The sequence below is a fragment of the Somniosus microcephalus genome, chromosome 12, assembly GCF_052327205.1.
Source record: "Somniosus microcephalus isolate GS21.2 chromosome 12, FLI_Smic_1.0, whole genome shotgun sequence".
NCBI classification, from domain to species: Eukaryota; Metazoa; Chordata; class Chondrichthyes; order Squaliformes; family Somniosidae; genus Somniosus; species Somniosus microcephalus.
The window spans coordinates 121,326,570-121,350,015 of NC_140998.1; the positions used below are offsets into that span (position 1 = coordinate 121,326,570).

Sequence of the window (23,446 nt, forward strand, 5' to 3'; positions counted from 1 at the left end):
CACGCACATTCCACACCTTGCATACATTAAGGGCTATTTTACTATGGGAGGCACATCAGGCAAGCACATGGCTGTACATTCACTCAGACGCTGTCCTTTTTCTTGCAGGCCAAGCTTTCTCATAACAGGCGGCAGCAGCAACACACGGGAGGAGGACTGGCTGACCTGCACACCCTCAGCGATTTGGAGGCGCGCATGCACAGGATCGTTGCCAGCCAGGTCATAGGTGCCGTGGCCGCTGGAGAGGTCGACCCCCTTGGGGACAGCAATGGTAAGTTCATCAGCTTTCTCTCCTCTCTCATTCCACTTGCCCCTCACAACACCAGCCTTTTACACTTTCAATCCAACTTACTAAATGTCTCCAGTCCTTGCTCCCTTACTGCCCCCCTGTCCTGATGCTAAAGCCACTCTTGTACCTCCCTGCTTTCAGATAGTGAACCACCAGCTGAGCAGCCTGGCCCTCAACCAACCAGTGGGAGCGACGCCCCAGGCGAGGAGGAAGAGGAAGCCGGAGCCTCACCGCCTGCGTCTCCCGAGGGAGCCCATTCCGACACTGGGACCACGCCTTCCCTGGAGGGGAGCAGGGGGGTAGGGTCTGATGAGGATGAAGCTCTGGGACCCAGTAGGCTGCAGCAATGCCATGGGGGTAGGGAAGCTCGGGGGCCTTCTCCCCGGAGGGCGAGTAGGCAAGCGAGTCCTGCTGCACAGGACTCGGATGAGGACCGCGTCATCGCAGCCATGAATAGCCAGGCCTTGAGCATGCACACTGAGCTCATGGGTGCAATAGCAAGGGTGCCCAAAAGCATGGATGGAGTGACTAGGAGTGTGGAGCAGTCCCCTGCAGCAAAGGCCGACATAACGCAACGGCTTAGTGCTGCAATTCAGTCATTGACTGGTGCCATCCAGTCTCAGACTGCTCTCATGCAGTCTCAGATTGAGGCCACGCAAGCACTGATTGCTGCCATCCTCGCTGGGTCGGCTATATTGCCCTGGGGTTCTCACGGTGCCGCAGCAGGCCAGCAATCTGTGCTCGCGCAGATTGCTCCGGATGCTGAGGTACTGCCCCGTGGTAGTGCCAGTCTGTCGCTCGAACAGGAAGGTGCTGTCCTCTCTCAGGATGACAGCATTCCTGCTCCTACCACTGGCATTTCCCCATTGCACTTGCAACCGCCTGCAACACAGCCAGCCCAGACTGCTGCCGCCCATGCAGAGTTTGTGCAGTCTGCAGCCGGGGCATCCAGGCCCAGAGCTGTTCGAGGGTGTTCAAGGGCATCTGCAGTCTCTGGATCTGACATTCAACAGCCTTCCACCAGCCTTGCTGCAGCCACTGGGGCCCCATTACAGAGGAGCAGTAGAGTGGGGGGGGGAAGTACGCAGGGGATGGAGATCACCCTTGAAGGGCAAACAGTAAGAGGTCTAAATAAATGGGGGGGGGGAATGTTTGTGGTAAAGTTCGAGGTTAGTGTGATTACATTTGTTTACTGTTTTGCCGTTTATCTCCATCTTGTGAGAATGAGTTCTGTTAGTTCATGATTTGTTGTGTTGGTTTCTAATAGTTTGTCCTGAATAAATGACACACACAGAGTTTGTTAAAGAAAAAAGTTTTTGTATTCAAAATTTACATTTTTGGCCTTTGGAATCATTCCAGCTTTGGCTGGCAATAGGAGGTGCAGGTTGCTTTCCATGATGTTGTTCTCCTTGCCAGAAGCCATCTTCTGAGTAGGGGCCTAGAAGCGGCTTCTTATCAGCCATTCACGGATGGCCCTTGCAGTGGCAACATTGTGCGCCTCCCTCCCACGTTGGTGCTACTGCTGACCATCCTCCTCCTGTTCATCTTCCTCTTCCTCTGCCTCAGGTGGTGCACCAATCTCTGGTGGCATTGGCTGGGTCCTCAGGATTGCCAGGTTGTGAAGCATGCAGCACACAACTATGAACTGGGAGCCTCACTCAGGAGAGTACTGCAGGGCTCCTCCCGAGTGGTCCAGACAGCGGAACCATTGCTTCAGCACGCCGATCGTCTGCTCAATGATGTTCCTGGTGGCGATATGGCTCTCATTATACCGCAGCTCGGCAGGGGTGTTGGGGTTACGGAGCGGTGTCATCAGCCAGGTGCAGAGTGGATAACCCTTGTCCCCAAGGAGCCATCCACTTGGGTGATGCGGTGCCTGGAAAAGGTCTGGCACAGGATGAAAGCATCGTGGCTGCTGCCAGGATAGCGGGTATTGACGGCAAGTATCAGCTATCTGTGGTCTCAGACCAACTGCACATTTAAGGAGTGGTAGCCCTTGCGGTTTCGGAAAACCTCTGCATTTTCATGCGGTGCCTGCAATGCCACATGCGTGCAGTCAATGGCACCCTGCATCATGGGGAAGCCCGCTATCCTAGCAAAGCCACATGCGCGTTCATGCTGTTTGGCCTGGGTCACGGGGAAAGAGATGTACTGGCGTCTCCTTTTATAGAGGGCATTTGTCACCTCCCGGATACAGCAATGGACAGTGAACTGGGAGATATTGGCGATGTCCCCAGTAGATGCTTGAAAGGAGTCGCTGGCATAAAAATTCAGAGCCACTGTCACCTTCACTGCCATCGACAGAGACGTCCTGGTCCTCAGTTGAGGCTGCAGATCTGGTTGCAGCAGGTGGCAGAGCTCAGTGATCACCTCCTTGCTGAAGCGCAGCCTTCTGAAACACTGCTCCTCAGACAAATGAATGTAGGAGAATTGCTCCCTGAATACCCTGGGAGGGTAAGGTCTCCTGTGCAGAGGCCCGTTGGCCCTCCTCCCTCTGGCCATGTTTGCCACTCTCTCTCTCTGCGTCTCTGCTGCCTCCGATTCTGCAGGTGCAGGACGATATCCCGATTCACTGCAGCCCCCATGGTCTCTTCTAAATCGCTGCAATGAAGGTCAAATCCAAAGGAACCTGCAAAGTGCTGCTCAGGACCTAAAACTCCTTCCTCCAGAAGTCTCTCTCCCTCTCAGAATGCATGGTGCAAAATGTCGCCGACAAAAAAAGGCAGGAAGCGGACGCATTTAAATAGCCCCCAGGACTGCAAAATGTTCCTCTCTACCTGTCATAACAACAGAAAATGCTGGAAAAGCTCAGCAGGCCAGGCAGCATCCATGGAAAGAGAAACAGAGTTAATGTTTCAGGTCTGGGACCCTTCATCAGAACCCCTCTACCTGTCATTGCTAGCGGCAGAAAGGCAGGGGGCACGACTCAATATCCGGTCTGGGGTGCTACACGCTCGATTGACGTCACAATCTGTGGATGCAGGAGATCGTGGTGGTAGTGTTTAATGCCGCCGCAAAATGTCAGATCGTTAAACAACTTCTTGTACTGCATCCATGTTCTTGGAGCAACAGGATGTCTCTTCTTTGCTCCATCTCGTGCACCAAGACCTCCAGTGCATTGTCAGTAAACCTTGGTGCTCTCTCTCTCTCGCATGTTCAGCCATTGCTCAAAGTACCACAGCCCAGATTGCCTTTTGAAAATACTCCCACCATTTCTTGCACCCTCCCCTTTAAGTATTCCGAACCACTTGCGATATTGGGCCTCTGCTGATGCGTGCAGCCAACGAACAGTGCGGGTAGCACTGGCTGCACTCAGCAATCATTTAAAACAGCAGCCAACACCAATTTAACGGGCTGCCTGCAACACAATGATCGCGTACCGCAATTCCCACGCCTGTTTTCTGGGGTTAGCCAATTTAACGGCCCATGGCTTTTGCGTCTAGAAGGAAACAACTGAAAGGTGATCTTAGAGGTATATAAGATTGTTGGAGGGTGTAGAAAAAGTTAATCTGTAATTTTACTTTAAATTAAATTGTGGGAGTAGTACAAGAAGACACAGGTTCAAAATAGTAAAAAGTAATTTTACGACTGATATCAGGAAATATTTCTTCACACAAAGGAGTCAGTTTTAATTTTCAGAAATTGGTGTTAATGGAGCAGCAACAGTTTACCACCTGGTTAACACAGGCGCTCCGCCCTGCTGCCACTTCAACAGTACTACTACTGGACGGCCAAAGCGGTCTGTTTCACATGCTAGGCCCCTTTTAATATGCAAATCGAGAGCATGACGCACATTGTATTTAATTGTTATTTTAGGACAGAAATGGTCAGCGCGTGCACTATCCACTCTCCAACTGGTTTCGCTGGCGATAGAGCCGAAGATGTCCAGCACACACGTGTGTGTCGCGTGGAGAGCTGGGGACATTGTGCAAGGTCAGGATTGGGCTTGGCTGTGATGCACACCTATGGTAAAATCACCTCACACACACGCTGTCTAGGCTTTCTCGTGAAGAAGCACTTGAGCAAGGAACCAGCGGGCTGCCTGTGTCCATGAAAATATACTGTATTTCCTTAATGGTGAAAGGTTAGGAACTGTGGAGGCGTAAAGGTGTGAATGTCCAGGTACACACAAATCGCTAAAAGCTAGTGTACAGGTACGAAAAGTTATCAAAAAGGCTAATGGAATGTTGGCCTTTATCTCAAGGAGCAGGAATGCAAAGGGGAGAAAGTTATACTTCAATTGTACAGAGCTTTGGTCAGACCTATCTGGAGTACTGTATTCAGTTTAGGGCACTACACCTCCAGAAGGATAGCTTTGTCTTGGAGGACATGCTGCACAGATTCACCAGGATGATACCAGGGTTTAAAGAGTTAAATTAAGATGGAAGGTTGCATAAACTTGCATTGTATTCCCTTGAGATTAGAAGGTTGCGTGGTGATCTAATTGAGGTCTTTAAAATGATAAAGGGATTTGAGAGGGTAGATACAGAAAAACTATTTCCTGTGGTAGGGTGAATCTAGAACAAGGGGGCACAATCTAAAATTTGGAGCTAGGCCTTTCAGGAGTGAAATCAGGAAGCAGTTTTTCATACAAAGGGTAGCGGAAATCTGAAATTCCCTCCCCCGAAAAGTTGTGGATGCTGGTTCAATTGAAATTTTCAAGACAGAGATCAACAGATTTTTATTAGGTAAGGGTATCAAAGGTTACGGATCAAATGGTGAATAGCCTACTCCTGTTCCTATGTACTATGTGTCACCACTTTCAGGTAAGGAAGAGAGAAATACTCGAAATGTAACAAAACAAAAACTAAATGTAACAAATAATTTGCTAAACTGTAAATTCAAGATAGCTACAGACAGCAGTATGAGAAAATCTGTTAAAAGTGATTATTTCAGATTTCCAGCATCCGCAGTATTTTGCTATTAAATCAATATTAAACTTGGAGTCATCTGACAGCAATAATAAACTCAAAGTTGCATATTTATCTACATCACCAAGTGCTTTAATACGTGACTCACCTTTTGCCAAAACAGACCTTTTGGTTTATTACTTAATTGGACTCATTTATTATAAGCTGACATATTGGTTTGACAAGTCTGTGATTGATTTAAGAGTTGCTTGGATTTTCAATGCGTCTAAAGCAATAATTTCTGTGCGGAAATAGCTTATTTGTGCATAATAAAACTCAGCAAAATTTTTATTTGAACTGTGAACAATACCCACAAATGATTTTTCCCTAAATTAACAACTCCTTTTTAAAAGCAGTCAGTGGGATGATGACAAGAAATCAATTTGCTCATCATTTGATGAAAATTCCCAAAATGAGTTTTTTAAATTTGGGCCAGAATTTGCTGTCAAAATAACGGCAAGGCTAATGGCGCTCATTGTTGTTTACGGGTAAATAATACACCAATGATATAGCAGATAGGCGGTTAAATGTGAATGTCCAAAAGTTGCTGTCCGAGTTGTGCCGCTCTGCAGTTAGCTTCGCGAAAACGGCATCTCACCTTTAGCCTTCCCGTTTAAAAAAAAAAAAAGAATTTGCTGTATTTGCCCAGTAATTGCCCATTAAACTCCCCACAGAAACTCGTCATTACAAGTGTAAGTACCCTTTTAACATGATAATCATTAATTACTGCTAATCAACCTCTCTTTTACCAAAAAATTAACTGTTACAAGTGTCGAGTTTCATTCCTTCAGGTTTTGAATTCTTCAGGGAGATTTTAAAAATGTGAGCCAGAATTCGCGGTCAACGGCGAAGCAAAGGTGTTCGCCGCTGGCCCCGAAGTAAGCTTCACACAAAGATCTCGCGATCTCTGTGTCGAGAATTTCAGGTTTTCCGACGCATAATTGAAATCAACAGAAGTTAATGGGGATTCCCAGCAAAGAGCTGTTGTGACGTCAACAAGCTGTCTAAGCAGCCAATCAAAATGCAGAATTCTTAGGGACAGCAAACCAGGAAGTGGATAGGCTCCTTTGATTCTAAATTTTTGAAAATGTTAGCGATAGCAAAACAAAGACTGTAGCTCTCACATGGGGAAAGGCTAACCTGAAATAAAGATGAACAAACTTTTTTTTTAATTAATTTTTTTTTGAAGTTTCTTAAAAATCTTAATTTTTTATTAAAATGGATAAATTTGACACTCCACAAAATTAAAATTAGTTTTTCAGGGTCATAAACTTGGTTTAGCAGTGAATACGCTGTTAAAACCCCAGTTACATCTAATCCAAAAGGGTCTAACTTTTAATGGGGTAGTTAACAGCGTAATTACCGTGGAAGAAACAAAGTTTATCATCAGTTTCCATGATTTGAGAGATTACATTGATTGCCAGCACTGTGGTGCGGGGAGGTGCACAGTGCAGCCTATGGAGGAGCAGTGAATGGCAGATCGCAACTTCAGGATTTCCGCATTAGGCTGAATCCTTAAGTTGTGGTCAGTTTTCAAAGGCAAAATGATGGCGAACCCTGTTGGTTGCCACCTTCACTCAGGTCCCAGATGCCCTGTTTCCCTCACTGCACCGTTATCAGCTCGCACTTTCAGCAACTTTGTGGGTTAAAATTTTGGAGCTGAAGGGTGCAGGGGCAAGTCTAACTAACAGTAGACGTCGTTAGATGCCCCGCTACAGCAAATTCTGGCCCATTGTGATGGTGCGCAATTTCTTACAGATGCTCATATGGCACATGGAAGTTTACCATCATCCAGTTTTGGAAAGAATTCATGGTGATATTATACCATAGATATTTACTGGTTTCAGTTATAGGTTGTTGCTTAGAGTAATGTAGAGCTTGCAGACTCCACACAGTTCTCTTGTTGAGCAATGTGGAGCTCTGCATTCCAGCTTCCAAATGTTAGTCACATTTTTATGTTCACAACTGAGGTGGTCCAACCAATAACTTGAGACCCTTGTAAACTTTACTTCATATCAGTTACAGTTAATTTTCTCCAGGTTGTCTCATATTGCTTGCCAAAATTTCATCTGGCTAACTTGACTCACATTATTATACTACATATATCGATGCAAAGCTGAAAGATTTTGTATTAATGCAAGAAATTGAATCACGGCGGAAATGGAGCACGATCCTGGAGCAGCGCACGCGTCTAATGAGGCCGGTGGGAGGACCATGAAAAGTTGGTTCGCCGGTCTCATTTGTTACTATTGTTGAGCTGTGGACACCAGTGATAATCCCAGAGGCAGCTCGCTGGTCTCGGGAAGAATGAAGATCGTTTGACTCAGCCATCAGCTAAGGCAGTAAGCAATGTTCGGCGGGGGGGAGGGGGCGGGGCAATTGCGAGAGGGGCAAGTGACGACCTGCAATGGCCCGAGAATTTGATGCAGAGCCAGGGGGAGCACTCCTTCACCTCCTGGCTCCACATTAAGGTAAGTAAAAAAAATAAAAACTTACCTACGGGGAGGCTGCCGCATACTGCAGTTAGTTGTTAATTAATTTTGGAACGGGGGCCTCAAACAGGCGGTAGACCCCCTATTGGCATATGAAAAAGGATAAACGCATATTTTAGGCGCGGGCCCTGGACACCGATACAGGAGCCTTTACGAATATGGCGGGAGGCGCACATTGGCGCCCGTTTCACACCAATGAATTTCTAAACCAAAATGTGTAGTACAACTATCTTATTCATGTATGGTTAAAGAAAGACATTCATGAAATTTAATTAAAATCTGAAAGGAAATTTTTATATTATTGACTTGACAAATTAGTTTTCATAGATAAATGGATAGATAGCACTATGAAATGAAAACTTGCACTGAACTAGGAGAGGAGATAATAATAAACATGGGTTAAAAGTTTCTAACTGCTATATGTGTACATTATATGTGTGAATTACCTAAATCAGTTAGGATTCCGTACTGGTTAACTCACTGTTTTGTAAAGACGCATGATAACATATTAAAATGATAATATTCTGGGTAGTAATGCCTATACATGCATCTCTTGTATTTATTAAGTAGAATCAGCAGAATTCAAAGTTTGCATCAATCTGATAACGTAATTCCAGTGTGTAAAAAGGAAAGTAACAGTGAAGTATTTGGAACTTGTCTGTACAGAGTCCACCAAGATTGATCCAGTGAAGTTGGCAGGAGATTGCATTGGCATCAAGAGACAGGTAGAGATAAGAATCACATACTTCAGAAAGCAGACTATCCTGTAAACTTCACAAGCACCACTGATAGACAACATCTAATCACTGGTGAAATATTAGTTAGAAGTTTGGACTGATGCAAAAACATTGTTTGTCATTCAAGTACATTTAGGTTGGCAATATCTAGTAACACTTAAATTAAATGAAAAAATGGATTTAAAAGGAGAAAATATAATTAAATGGTGATACATACCTAATGATATACTTTGAATTCTTAACTTAAATGCTCCAGATTTATAACATGTAATGTGGCACAGAAAATTGTCACAAATAGTTTTTCGGAAATGGTTTAATCATATTTAAAAGTAGCCCACACAAAAACATAATTCAAGTTTGCCAATTCATTCAACAACTTAAATTTGTGAAACTATTTAGACTCTATTCTGTGAGTTATACATACTTAAAAAACAGACCTCAGTTTCTGATCTAGCCAGAACATCTAGGGTCAGGGCAGTCAAATAATTTACATGGCTGGTAGAGTAACACACTGGGCACTCTCTCCTTTTCTTCTTTGCCCACCTTGAATACCAGCACATTTTTTAACCTCTTAAAGTAACACTTCCACAAATAACCCTTCACACTGCATTCTGGCTAAGGGCAGCTGCAACATGGCATCCTGCACTATGGTTTCCCAGCTCTCTTCACAGCAATTACTTATATGTACAACCTTAAAACCCCCTCCTCCACTTTGGCCAAACACATGCCACCTTTAACCACTTATCCCCTTCAAGGACAAGGCCATGCAGCCCGTGGTTACTCAATCAGTTCTTGCATGGGAGATGGCGAGGTTGTCAGCATCTCGTCAGTGGCAGAATAGTTACTGAGCACCCGCACTGTTGCCCTGGCATCCCTGTGAAGACCACAGCCACAACCTTCACCCCATCCACCCCCCCATCCCCATTTCTCTGTCTCATTAATCCCAAGAAAATAATGTTCACCTATTCTTACTTTCTACGCTCCTTTCCTGCAGATCAACCGTAGCAATGGGGGGGGGGGGCGGTGCACAGGAGGAGGAGGAAGATGAGAAGGAGGAGCTGGGGAGTTTTTTCTTCCTATTCACTTATGATGATTGATGGTGAGGAAGAGGAAAAGGACTAACCCATTCACAGATAGCAGCTGCTTCAATGTGTCCCATCTTCCTCTGCCCCAACCCTCTCCAACTTATCACCTGCAGCACTTGTTTCCTCTGTGCCAGGCATCAGTTCAGAAACTTTGAGGATGTGTGGGAAGCTTGGTTTTCCTTGCAGGAACCAATAAACAGAGTGGCAGCTTCACTGGAATCTGCAGGACATCTCCAGCTAAGAAGCTTCCAATGACCGGTCCGTACCTCCACCTTCACTGAAGCACAGACTACAGCACTAGAGGCAATGGGGTTAGAATGGAATGCAGCATGAATCGCAGCTTCCAGACCATGGTGGTCGCTGTGTCTCAGAACCTTCAGGATCCGATCGCTGTCCTTAGACCAGCCATACTGTTCATAAGTGGGGTCACCGAATTAGGGCCAAGCGGAATAACGAGAGAGCCCTGTCTGATACTACCATCGCTTGGGACAGCAATACCTGCTGGGGTTTCCCTCAGAGCACCAGATGAGCAGAATAAGAGAGGTGAAACCAGGCTGCCCAGCAGCAGGCTCAAGAGATGCAACCAGTAGTGTTTCCCTGCTCGGAGCAAGCTGCCTTGAGACAAGGGCCACCTCAATGCCATGAGTTTATTTTGTAAAGCATGAGCAGCCACTACTTTCCACAAACATGACCCGGGAAAGCATAAGAATAGGTTAGTACGCACCCTGGGGAAGCACGGTGTTAAGAAAGAGTAGGTCGATAGTGTGCACTTTGGAATTCACTGCAATAAAATAGAACGCGCACTCACATGCCACTTAGTTAGAGGTTAGAATCAGAAAGGAAAGGGTGCTGATATCTTCATTAGGTGATGATTGGATGGTCATGTTTTGTGGTAATTTTGTGGTTAGTGATTTGAAGGAGTATCCCTTTAGTTAGAAGTGGAGAGTAGGAGGTAAGGCTATAGTGTCAAAGGTAGACCTGTTCCACAGAAGAGAAGACTTCAGTGAGGGCATATGCTGTGATGCCTCTTGCAATAAATGCTGCTCGAGTCTCCTGTGGTGCTCCTCCTCTTTCATGATAATAGCATTTAAGTGTAAGTCCATTGAGATTGCCATACCTACTCCTGTGAACTGCTGACATAGGATGGGGAATCAGAAAATCTGTTCATAGTCTGATCTTGTGAGAAGCAATGAGGTGGCCTGAACCAGAATGACAAAAAAGGCTTTAAAAAGTGTCGCCCAGCTGCATTACTTTGTATTCCAGGCGTAGGTTCCATTGATGATCTACGTGAAGATTCCAGGAGTAACAGAAACAAAGGTGGTCAATTCCAGAGGGATTGATTACCTTAACCAGTTTACCTGTTTGTTTCTTTCTCTTTGGCCCAATCTGGACCTCTGTCATTCTGATTTGCGCCTCCTTCATAGGCCGGGGTGCCCCTTTTGTGACATTAAAGATGTAGATGACATTCAAATATTTAAATGACCCCCCTGTCCACGGTATTCAAGACAGGGTCAACTGTGGGTCACAATGGCAGAATTCCCACCCCACTGCATTTCTCTCTGCTCTCCTGGTTCCATGCAATTTCTACCCTCAATAGTCTGAACTTGGATTAAAAGTAAACTTATTCAGTCATATTGTCACGATCCAAGATGAGACAATAAAATTCATCTTGATCAAATTTAAAACCTTATGCTCTGGATTAGTTACATCTGCTAAATATAAAATGTAGCTTTTGACTAATTTAGTGAAATCCCGCATGCAGTGTAATATTGCTCTTTATACTTCAACTTCACAACGTTATTAAAAGTGCAGATGTTACTGCACTGTAATTTTAGATTGTTTAAATTTTATTACTTTTTTTCTTTTTTCTTATTCGTTCATGGGATCTGGGCGTCGCTGGCAAGGCCAGCATTTATTGCCCATCCTTAGTTTCCCTTGAGAAGGTGATGGAGGGGAACTTGGAGGTGGTGGTGTTCCCATGTGCCTGCTGCCCTTATCCTTCTAAGTGGTGGAGTCCCGGGTTTGGGAGGTGCTGCCAAAGAAGCCTTGGCGAGTTGCTGCAGTGCATCTTGTAGATGGTATACACTGCAGCCACGGTACGCCGGTGGAGAGAGTGAATGTTTAAGGTGGTGGATGGGGTGCCAATCAAGCAGGCTGCTTTGTCTTGGATGGTGTCGAGCTTCTTGAGTGTTGTTGGAGCTGCACTCATCCGGGCAAGTGGAGAGTATATAACTGAATAAAAATCTGCAGTTGCAACAGATCTTCCTGTTCATTTCTAGAGGATATAAGATGGTTATCTGCACAATACATCATCTAAGTCAAAATAAAGAATCTGTTTTGGCTTATGCTTTCAAAGCCCCATATAACCAACAGAAGCAAAAACAGCTATATTATCTTATCTACATTTACACTTATATCTACAAATATATTCTAAAATATTAGAAACTATTAGATGTATTTGATTTTCAATTGTTAAAAAAAGCTATAGAATGAAAAAAAACATATTTAGCATTCCCAGCAAGTTAGGTCTAGCACTGCATCCAGCTGACCGTTTCCTCTCTCTGCTAGCTATAGATGTTCTTTTTCAAAATGAGTTTAATCATTTTAACCCAGTCTCTAGCGAACATGGGCCCACAATAAAAAAAAGTCCCAATTTGCATAAGTTTGCAATTATTGGCATAGGAGGGGCCACAAGGCGTGAGGAAAGGTAAAATTTACACTGGCTCAATAGAGGCTGCTCTTCAGAGGTTGGGGTTAAGATACATTGTTCGGGTAGAGTAGAAATGGTATTTCTTTCCTGCATCTAATTCGTGATATACTCTCACTTGGCAGCACTCCAAAGTGACAAAAGTCTCCACGTACCAGCAGTGACACCACCTCCTTAATGAACATGAAATTTCACCCAAAAATATAAATTTAAAGATTAAAAATTTTCGAGGTAAAATCACACTGTGCAATATTAGCACTGAAATGTGTTAACTCAAACTGCAATTCATGTGGTTGCATTCTAATATCACATAATGTAATTCACCCCACTAGTGTCCTAAAATGTATTCTTTACAATTTAAAAAGATGATCGTCACCGAGATTTGGTTTATTTGAGAATGTCCTATATTTTCTGTAGTTGAGAAGCCATGGTAGAACTAATTACATACCCTGTGATTAATGTAGCTTATTCACATTAAATCTAACCTTTTTAGTCTTGGTTGCCTTTTGGTAGGTGTCTGACAAAGGCTTCTTCTTTTCCTTCATTGTTGCTTTAGAGAAGAGCTCTTCAAATTCTTCAGGATCTTGGATACAAGGCTCTTCCAGTGATTGCCAAATGGTTGATATTTTAGCATCTCTGGAAAGAATAAAATACATAATCATTTACAAAACACTGCATTTACAGAGCAACTAACCTCTAAGGTAGTCACATTGATTCAACATGAAGGTTTTGTAAACATAGTAGCTTAAAAGCTAAAGCAAAAAACTTTAAGCAGTAGCACAAAATCTTCATAAAACTCAACACGAGATTGTTCAAAGAAACAGATAATACTGAACCCTTGGTGTTAATCTCAATAATTGCATAAAAAGTTAGCAGGACAATCAAAAACAATTTTATGTGTTTCCATTGCAGATACACAAATTGGGCTGTGCATCGCCCATTTTTCAGGGATTAAATTACCTCTTAAGCGCACACTCATTATGAACCAGAATTGGGCCGGCCACCATATTGGTAATGGCCAAAACATCGGCATGCAGCTCACATGCCTGAAACAGGCATTAAGCCCTTCACATAGGTAAATAAGGGGTTCAACACCTGCTTCATGTCCCCACAGCAAGAATGAAGCAGCCGATTACCCACTCTTCCCAATCTGATCGCACCCCCCATCGATTCCCCCCGCCTTTCTTCACTGTCCAGAGGGCTGCTGCGAGCTTCTTAGCTACTCGATCTTCAATGACACTTTTGCCAGCAGCTCGGCACAGCTTGCAGGCTCCATGGAATTGAGGCTTAATATTGGGGGTGCCTCGGGCCTCATCATTCAGGCACAGGGATTGTACCCTGCACCCACCTGCGCGCACATAAAATGGACGCACCCAAATATTTAGGCCACAATGTCTACATGCAGTATGTTCAGTGTTAGGAATAGTGCAAATTATCCTGAGCAATATTCTTACAATGAGCATTCAGCATATGAACAAGCAAAACGCACATGAAATTCCAAGTTCCGCAATCTGCCGGCATAAGCGTGGCGGGGCCGGACTACTGCCCAGATGATGACCCCGTCCAGAATCTTAGGGTCAGTTATTTTTAATATTGCTTGGCAAAACATAGATGTAAGCCCAGTCAGCAATAGGAATATAGGAACAGGAGTAGGCCATTTAGTCCCTCGAACCTGTTCCACCATTCAATGAGATCATGGCTGATCTATGACCTAACTCCGTACTCTGCTCACAGGGTATCGCCTCAAGGGTTTTCCAGTGCTGCTTGATTCACCTAGCTTTCATGACAGCCTCTTGCTCATCTCTCTCCAACATATATAGAATAATATATACACAGGAATGCCCATTGGGAATCCCATTCTGAAGCCTTGGATGAAGTTTCCCAAAATTTGCTCAGTGGAAATGGAGTCTCTCAAAATACTGCAGCATAAACCCTAAAGCTCCCATGGTGCAGCCCTGGGGGGTGGGGGATGGGGGGGAATTCCAGAAAAATGGAAAGTGAAATTACAGCTAAAAGAGATTTAGCAGTTTCCCTTTAAGAAATTACTTCCATCGGACACTTAGATGGAATTGATGGGATTTAGGACTGATGACATTATCCTATTCCAACCCCTTAATTTGCATGGCTGCACAAAGTAGAGGGTTGGGCACACTTGCAAATAACATCCGGAGAAATCCTTTGTATACTATCATATGGAGATCAGACTTAAAAGTATTGACTATCTTCAAATTTTAACAAACCAAAAATCATGTAGAGTAATCGTTCATATAATCTATTCCTTAGTATCGCACTCAAGTAACTACTTTTGAACTGAGAACAATTCTTGGTTGCAGGGTGAAATTGTATTGCAGTTACCTGTGGAATATCCTGTAATGTGTACACCCCCCCCCGCCGCAACCCCCACCCCACATAGCGATTGGCCTTTGCTTATATTTTAAATAGTTTTTGATGGTGATGTTACTTTAAAATTAGGTACAATTTACAACATTACAAAAATTCAGAATGAAAGCTTGCTTCATAAACCTTACCGATGTTTGCTGCCATTAAATCTTATGAATTTACCACTTCAAATTAATATCCTACATTGTCATCCTATTTAGTATTAAAACATCAGCACTGCACCTTCACGAGTTGAAATCCTTCAGTACACTAGGATAGAGTTTCTGCTTTGGACATAATCGGCGATCCGGGTGCAATATGTGGCCAAAATTACGCTAGCTTTGAGAAGTTTTTTTTCTCAAGTTTCCACTCAAACTCATTTGCATATCATCAAATGTAAAATCTGTCACGAACCAGTGCAGTCGGTCAGCATTTTAAAATGTAATTTTTTCAAAACAAATTTTGCTTTAAAAAAGTATTCCTTGATATTTTTAAGAGTGGTAACTTGGTGCAGTTTGCTTAATTCGGCTGAAAATGGGTTTATCACAAAAAGATAAGCATTTTTAATCAGAGTGTCTAGTCCATCACCTGTGAGTAACCAGATTTTAAATAACTGAAAATGACTTTTTAAAAAACCAAACAGAGCCATTTGCTAGTTATATTGGTGTACAGTAGTCAGTTTCTTCGCAAATTAAAAAAAAATTGTATTCAAAAGCTTTTAAAACATGGCACTGCGCCAAAAAAAAGCTCAACTTTTAGAGCCTCCTCGAAGGCCACAAATGGGCACAATTAGCGGACACTCGCCATGGTGATTAATTCGACTGAGGACGTGGCCAGTTTTGTGGGCGGGGCCAGCTTCTATTGAAAATGTATTTTAAACTAGCGCAAAAGATCATGGAAACTCACTCGTGCTGAACGTAACTTGCACTTAAAATTCCACGATCGTTTGGCCGATTTTGGGCGGATTGCGCTGAAAAAACCAGCGCAACCTAGCAGAAGCTGCAGGCTCCTATTTTTAGCACATTGGTTTATTCACACGTTCGCATTGAATTACTGTGTAATGCTACTTTAAGAAAATTATGAAACTATCCAAAATAAGTGCTAAAATTAATGAATTGAGGAATTTCATTATAGCGCACTGCCGTTGACATAGGACAAAAGGGAACAAAGGGTAAGTATTTTCTGATGGTAACGGCGGGGGGGGGGGGGAAATGCACATGAATATAAATTTTTCCCTTCAATATTTGCATTTCCTTTTGTAAATTTTTGCATCTGCCACTGTTGGCCCATTGCTTTTAAATCAGAATAGAAAGGCATCAATTTACTAATTAACTTAATTTAAATACACTTATTTTGCACCATACCCCACTTCAGGCCAACACAATGGACCTATGAGCTGCTCGGGCATCTGATTTTGCCTGCATTATCGGATCTGACTTGAAGTAAATACTCACTTTTTGATTTGACTGCAGCTGTGAAATGCTGCACAAGTTCCTTGTTAGTAACCTTAAACAAATTAATACTCAACAAATTTTTACTAGTTTTCTAATACCTTTTAAACGCGTAGGAATCCTCAGAGCAACATTAAAAGACAGCCGAATAGTTTTCTACCTACATTCCACAGCATTTTACTCAATTTTACTTTTTCACTCAAATTAACAACAAGAACTCTTGCCCCACACTTCTTTTAGTAACCAACTAGCCACAGAACTATAGTGCTATTTAGTCTATTATCGAAACTATGGCCCAGATATTACTCTCAATTTAACAGAAATGAAAATCAGAAACTTTCTGTAATGGCTAGCTGATCTGCAATGCCAGTTTTACACCCAGGTGCCAAGTTAAAATCTACTCTGTTATGTCTGCACTGCACCACCCCCCCACCCCCCGCTCCGCACCGCCTCTTTATGTTGCCCTAGGATTTCTGGAGCTTCCCCAATTGAGTAGAACAGGCCTGTGTCTGCAATAGGCACAGCGCCAGCAGTGAGGTATTAATGAAGCAAGAGGGAGCATTCATGACCCTCCCAGAATGACTGAGCAGTGCCCAAGGAAGTTGGTATTGTGCCTTATGCCAGAACTCCTCCTCAGATGTGCTCCACCTGCCTTGTGCTTGGGCAAAGAAAGTAAGGAATGTGTTTGTTTTTGCTGTTCTTCATGTTGTTTAGCTGGAATATAAGAGAAAAGGAAACCTCTGCAAATTTGATAAAATTTAACTTCATTGAGATGTGGTGAGGGTGGGGGGGGATAACATAGAAATATAGACATAGAAGATAGGAGCAGGAGTAGGCCATTCGGCCCCTCGAGCCTCTTCCGCCATTTAATGAGATCATGGCTAATCATCCAAATTCAGTACCCTGTCCCTGCTTTCTCACCATATCCCTTTAGACTTAAGAAATATAGCTAACTCCTTCTTGAATATATTTAATAAGTTGGCCTCAACTGCCTTCTGTGGTAGAGAATTCCACAGGTTCACCATTCTCTGGGTGAAGAAATTCCTCCTCATCTCTGTCCTAAATGGCTTACCCCTTATCTTTAGACTGTGACCCCTGGTTCTGGACTCCCCTGCCATCGGGAACATCCTTCCTGCATCTAGTCTGTCCAGTCCTGTTAGAATTTTATAAGTTTCAATCAGATCCCCTCTCACTCTTCTAAACTCTAGCGAATATAAGCCTAATCGACCCAATCTCTCTTCATACGTCATTCCTGCCATCCCGGGTATCTGGTGAATCTTCGCTGCACTCTCTCCATGGCAAGAATATCCTTCCTCAGATAAGGCGACCAAAACTGCACACAATACTCAAGGTGTGGTCTCACCAAGGCCCTGTACAACTGCAGCAAGACATCCTTGCTCCTGTACTCGAATCCTCTCGCTATGAAGGCCAACATACCATTTGCCTTCTTAACCGCCTGCTGCACCTGCATGCTTACCTTCAGCGACTGGTGCATAAGGACACCCAGGCCTCGTTGCACTTCCCCTTTTCCCAATCTATTGCCATTCAGATAATAATCTGTCTTCCTGTTTTTGCCACCAAAGTGGATAACCTCGCATTTATCCACATTATACTGCATCTGCCATGCATCTGTCCAATCACCCAACCTGTCCAAATCATACTGGAGTTTCTCGGCATCCTCCTCACAGCACACACGCCCACCCAGATTTGTGTCATCTGCAAACTTGGAGATATTACATCTAGTTCCCTCGTCTAGATCATTATATATTGTGAATAGCTGGGGTCCTAGCACTGATCCCTGCTGTACCCCACTAGTCACTGCCTGCCACTCGGAAAAAGACCCATTTATTCCAACACTTTGCTTCCTGTCTGCCAACCAGTTCTCTATCCAAGTCAGTACCTTACCCCAATCCCATGTGCTTTAACTTTGCATGCCAATCTCTTATGCGGGACCTTATCGAAAGCCTTCTGAAAGTCCAAATACACCACATCCACTGGTTCTCCCTTATCTATTCTACCAGTTACATTCTCAAAAAATTCCAGTAGATTAGTCAAGCACGATTTACCTTTTGTAAATTCATGTTGACTTTGTCCGATCCTGTCACTGTTTTCCAAGTGCTCTGCTATTACATCTTTTATAATGGACTCTAGCATTTTCCCCACTACTGACGTCAGGCTTACCGGTCTATAATTCCCCATTTTCTCTCTACCACCTTTTTTAAATAGTGGGGTTACATTAGCTACCCTCCAATCCATGTGAACTGTGCCAGAGTCTATCGAATTTTGGAAGATGACCAGCAATGCATCTACTATTTCTAGGGCCACTTCCTTAAGTACCCTGGGGTGTAGATTATCAGGCCATGGGGATTTATCGGCCTTCAATCCCGTCAATTTCCCTAACACCATTCCCATACAAATACTGATTTCATTCAATTCCTCCCTCTCATTAGACCCTATGTTCCCCGACATCTCTGGAAGGTTATTTGTGTTCTCCTTTGTGAAGACAGAACCATCTCAAATAAACAACGTAGCAGGGTTTCTAGGTCCTCTAGAGAAAGAAAGTGCTTATTCTCATTTCTTCCTGAAACAAGTTTTTCCACGGTGCCATATTATTTATGCAACTGAGACAAATGGCTTGGCTACACTGCCAATAAAACAGTATTAAATTCCAGACTGCAAATGGTGGCTCCCCAATCCATGTTCTTGGCATCACTGAAACAGGGATTGGGCATTTAGAAAAGCAGCGTCTGAGAAAGAACTGCGAGGAAGCCAGGCTAAGTAAAGTCTACTATCAGGAACAATTTAAATTATAAAAATAAATAAAAGAGGACATATATAACATGGATTGAAAAAAATCAAGATTTACAGGAGTTAGGGTACTGCATAAATATAAAGAAATTTGAAAGCTTGACAGTGAGTTAGATACCGAAAAGACACATTGACGTTTAGATATGAGAGACTGGCAGGAATAAGGCACAGTCTTGACTTACTATGGCAAGAGGCCAAGCCCCTCCAATTTCAAAATACTACTGTCGCCACTGCTAGGAGGGAATTGTGATTACTTCCAGAAGGTATAAGTAGCAGCCAGGATAGGGGGATCCAAGCTGCTTCCAAGATTTCCTGGCACTTACTGGTTGAAATGCCATAAAACATTGCTTATGCGACTATATTTTAACATTGTAGATGAAAAATAACAGGGCACAATTATTAGTGTTTTGTAAAATGCATTAGAACTATGCTGAGAAAGTAAAGTTTTTCCAGGTCTTTTTATCCAAAGTCACTCAAACACTTAATTATAGTTAATGTTTTAGGCATTTCGAGTTAGCCTGGATTTAATAAAATTAACACTGTTTTGACAAGAGATGGACTTGTACAGTACAGTGAAAAACAACTACTGTCAAGTCTCAAAGAGTAAGAGCAAAGCCCACTAAACAATTGCTGTTTGATTTATTACTGTTGTATCATCAGTTTAATATGGCAAAAACAAAAAATTGCATCTCAGTTTTTTTCCCCAACTTATGCTAACTTGATTTTTGAGGTGAATTTTTGACCTCATCACATGGTCAGTAATCTGGTGGAGCAGAACACCCGCCTGTTATAAAACCCACCCGATTTTCATTCCATGAATTTCATGGGTCAGGTTCTAGAACAGGAGGACGATCTGCTCTTTCAGATACCGTCCACATGGTGAAGGCAACAATTTATCCCTTCCCTATGATTCACAATTAAGTGATATTGAGCGAATTTAGCAAATTAAGGTAATTGCATGGTAAATGTAGCTCTAAATTGTTATATGATTGGAACATCGCTAAAATATCCCATTCTATTTACATGTATGCTGGCAAAGTTATTTATTTTCAGTACCTGGCATCCTTTATCTGGATCCTTGTCCAATATAAAGGTTTCATTGGACGACGTGGTTCTATTATAGGCTTCCTTGCACTTCTGTCTGTAGACAAGCTGAGATTAGGAAAAGTTGAATTTCCAGGAGGTAGAAATGGTGGAGGAGGAGGTGGAGCTCCACAGCCTGGGAGTGGAGGTGGAGGTGGAGGTCCACAGCCTGGGAGTGGAGGTGGAGGTGGAGGTCCACAGCCTGGGAGTGGAGGTGGAGGTGGCGGTGGAGGTGCACAGCCTGGGAGTGGAGGTGGCGGTGGAGGTCCACAGCCTGGGAGTGGAGGTGGCGGTGGAGGTCCACAGCCTGGGAGTGGAGGTGGAGGTGGAGGTCCACAGCCTGGGAGTGGAGGTGGCAGTGGAGGTGCACAGCCTGAGAGTGGAGGTGCAGAACATTGAGACTGGTCTGAAAGTGGTGGTGATAAAGGAGGAGGTGGAACAGGCAGCGATTCTAACTCTTGTGAAGTTGAGGATTGTGAGGATGATAAAGCTTCCTCATTTAGAGTCTGTAGAGAGCGAGCTGACTGACCATTCAAGTTCAAGGAAGCAAGATTCAGCTTTCCTGGGACACTCAGATTGTTTCTGGCTATTTTGCCATCTTCTTGGTTCAGCTGTATGAATGTTTCTCTGTCAGTTTGAATGCAAACGTTTCGAAATGTCTTTGGCACAAGTTCATCTACAGTGGAAACAGCAATGTCTCTTGTTTTGGATTTTCCCTCTTTTGTTTTATTTTCCAAGTTATTCTTCAGTTGTGCAACAGTTTCTTCAAGTTTAGCTATTGCTTCAGCATGTTCCCCACGTATATGGAAAAGATTCAACTCAAATTCGTGCTGTTGAGAAACAGTATACAAATTAATATCAGCATAAATTAAATATACTTAACCAAGCATATAATAATGTTTTTGTTCTTAATTAGATATTGGCTACTTAGGTTTTACAAGCATTTTCTTTTTCACACTGAAGTTTTTATTCTAGTAACATTACAGCCTTGGCCCAAACATGGACAAAGGAGCTGAATTCCAGAGCTGAGGTGAGAGTGGCTGCTCTTGACATCAAGGCAGCATTTGACCGAGTGTGGCATCAAGGAGCCCCAGTAAAACTGAAGTCAATGGGAATTGGGGTGAAAATGCTCCACTGGCTGGAGTCATACCTAGCACAAAGGAAGATAGTTGTGGTGGTTGGAGGTCAATCATCACAGCTCCAGGACATTGCTGCAGGAGTTCCTCATAGCAGTGTCCTAGGCCCAACCATCTTCAGCTGCTTCATCAATGACCTTCCCTCCAACATAAGGTCAGAAATGGGGATGTTTGCTGATGACTGCACAGTGTTCTGCGCCATACACAACTCCTCAGATAATGAAGCAGTCCATGCCAGCATGCAACAAGACCTGGACGACGTTCAGGCTTGGGCTGATAAGTGGCAGGTAACATTCGCGCAACAGTGTGATGGAATACTCTCCACTTGCCTGGATGAGTGCAGCTCCAACAACACTCAGGAAGCTCAACACCATCCAGGACAAAGCAGCCCGCTTGATCGGCACTCCATCCACCACCTTAAACATTCACTCCCTCCACCACCGGTGCACCGTGACTGCAGTGTGTACCATCTACAAGATGCACTGCAGCAACTTGCCAAGGCTTCTTCGGCAGCACCTCCCAAACCCGCAACCTCTTCCACCTAGAAGGACAACGGCAGCAGGCGCACGGGAACACCACCACCTCCACGTTCTTTCCAAGTCACGCACCATCCTGACTTAGAAGCATATCGCCAATCCTTCATCGTCGTTGGGTCAAAATCCTGGAACTCCCTACCTAACAGCACTGTGGGAGTACCTTCACCACACGGACTGCAGCGATTCAAGGCGGCGGCTCACCAGCACCTTCTCAAGGGCAACTAGGGATGGTCAATAAATGCTGGCCTGGCCAGCGACACTCAGATTCCATAAGCGAATTTTTTTTTAAAACTAGATTTCCCTCCGTGTGTGGCTTCACCGCCTAAGTTGGGTCAAGGCAGGAGTTCTGCCCACTGTCCTGACCCTGAACCAGCTTCCTGGGACAGGGCTCATTAAAAATGCAGGACAGACTCCAGGCTGTACTGGTGCCACACAGGGATCCTGCAGATGCTAGGGACATGATCTGTGGCAGTGCAGTAGCAGTTCAGCCACTGAAGCACCAGAATAGGAGGAAGCATAATTAAAAGGGAGTAGAAATGCCAGAGAGATTTTCTTTTGTTACAAATATTCAAAAGAAAAGGCTGTGGTTCTGCTGCAGCCCCTTCAAGACCAGTTATGGGGGCAATAGAGTGGAAGAGATGGCCACCTCGAGACTCTCCCCCTGATATCTATCAGCAGGCTTCCTACCATTGTCCCATCATGTACCAGCGCCCACCTTCCACCAGCAGCTGCGATAGGCAGCACTTCAACCAAGCAGTAGGGAAATCAACTGGTTTTCCTAACCCTCCCCACCATCATTTAAATGCAGCCAGGTGGTCAAGGGTCAGGCAAGCGAGTTTCCTGCTGGGGAGGGGAAAGAGAAGAAAACTTCCGATAGCAGTCAGCAGTTTCGGGGTGAAGATCTGATGGTAGGCTGCCCTGTTCCATTTTCCTTCTTCCTCCACCCATGATACTACTCAATTACAGATGGTTGCAGTGCAATAAAATCTAGGCCTATACATTTCAACACTTATGTTTGGTTTGCATTATTCCATTTTGTAATTTGGCTTTCTATCTTCTGCCTGACCACAAGATGCATGTGATGAATGCACTTTTCCACTGACAATAGCTAAGCAATGGACTTAATGAGGTACACCTCACCTTAACAATTAAACATTGCCATCGTATTTCTGACCCCAGACTATCTATGAGGTCAGAGCCTTAAAATTTTGCAGAGGCTCTGCAGGTCTCTCGTTGTACCTCCGGCAGAAGATTGGCAGAATACCCAGCAAAATGGCATAAACAACAACTTGCATTTATATAGCACCTTTAATGTAGTAAAATGTCCCAAGGCGCTTCACAGGAGATTATAAAACAAAATTTGACACCGAGGCACATAAGGAGAAAATTAAGGCAGATGACCAAAAGCTTGGTCAAAATGGTAGGTTTTAAGGAGCATCTTAAAGGAGGAAAGAGAGGTAGAGAGGCGGAGCGGTTTAGGCAGGGAATTCCAGAGCTTAAGGCCAAGGCAGCTGAAGGCACGGCCACCGATGGTTGAACGATTAAAATCAGGGATGCTCAAGAGGCCAGAATTAGAGGAGCGCAGATATCTGGGTTGTGGGGCTGAAAGAGATTACAGAGAAGGGCGTTAGAGTGGTGGCCGTAATTGTTCACCAGGAATGCGGCGCTAACTCGTGGCGTTAAGGAATTTCTGGGCCATTATTTTGTGATTAATGATTTCAGAAATGTATTTTTTTTTGTTCCTGGGATGTGGGCGTCACTGACAAGGCCAGCATTTATTGCCCATCCCTAATTGCCCTCGACAAGGTGGTGATGAGCCACCTTCTTAAAGGG

General features: G+C 43.9%; 1 protein-coding gene across 5 annotated transcripts in view; it reads right to left on the reverse strand.

Annotated features, from left to right (window-relative positions):
- Positions 1-23,446, reverse strand: part of LOC147109492 (formin-1-like) — a 706,352-nt gene that overhangs the window by 397,337 nt on the left and 285,569 nt on the right. For all 5 annotated transcript variants that reach the window (XM_086003485.1, XM_086003484.1, XM_086003488.1 and 2 more), the window contains 2 exons: positions 19,915-20,771; positions 12,706-12,856 (listed from right to left, as the gene is read on the reverse strand). In XM_086003485.1, the coding sequence (XP_085859611.1) occupies positions 12,706-12,856; positions 19,915-20,771 (1,008 nt within the window). The remainder of the gene's footprint in view (positions 1-12,705; positions 12,857-19,914; positions 20,772-23,446) is intronic.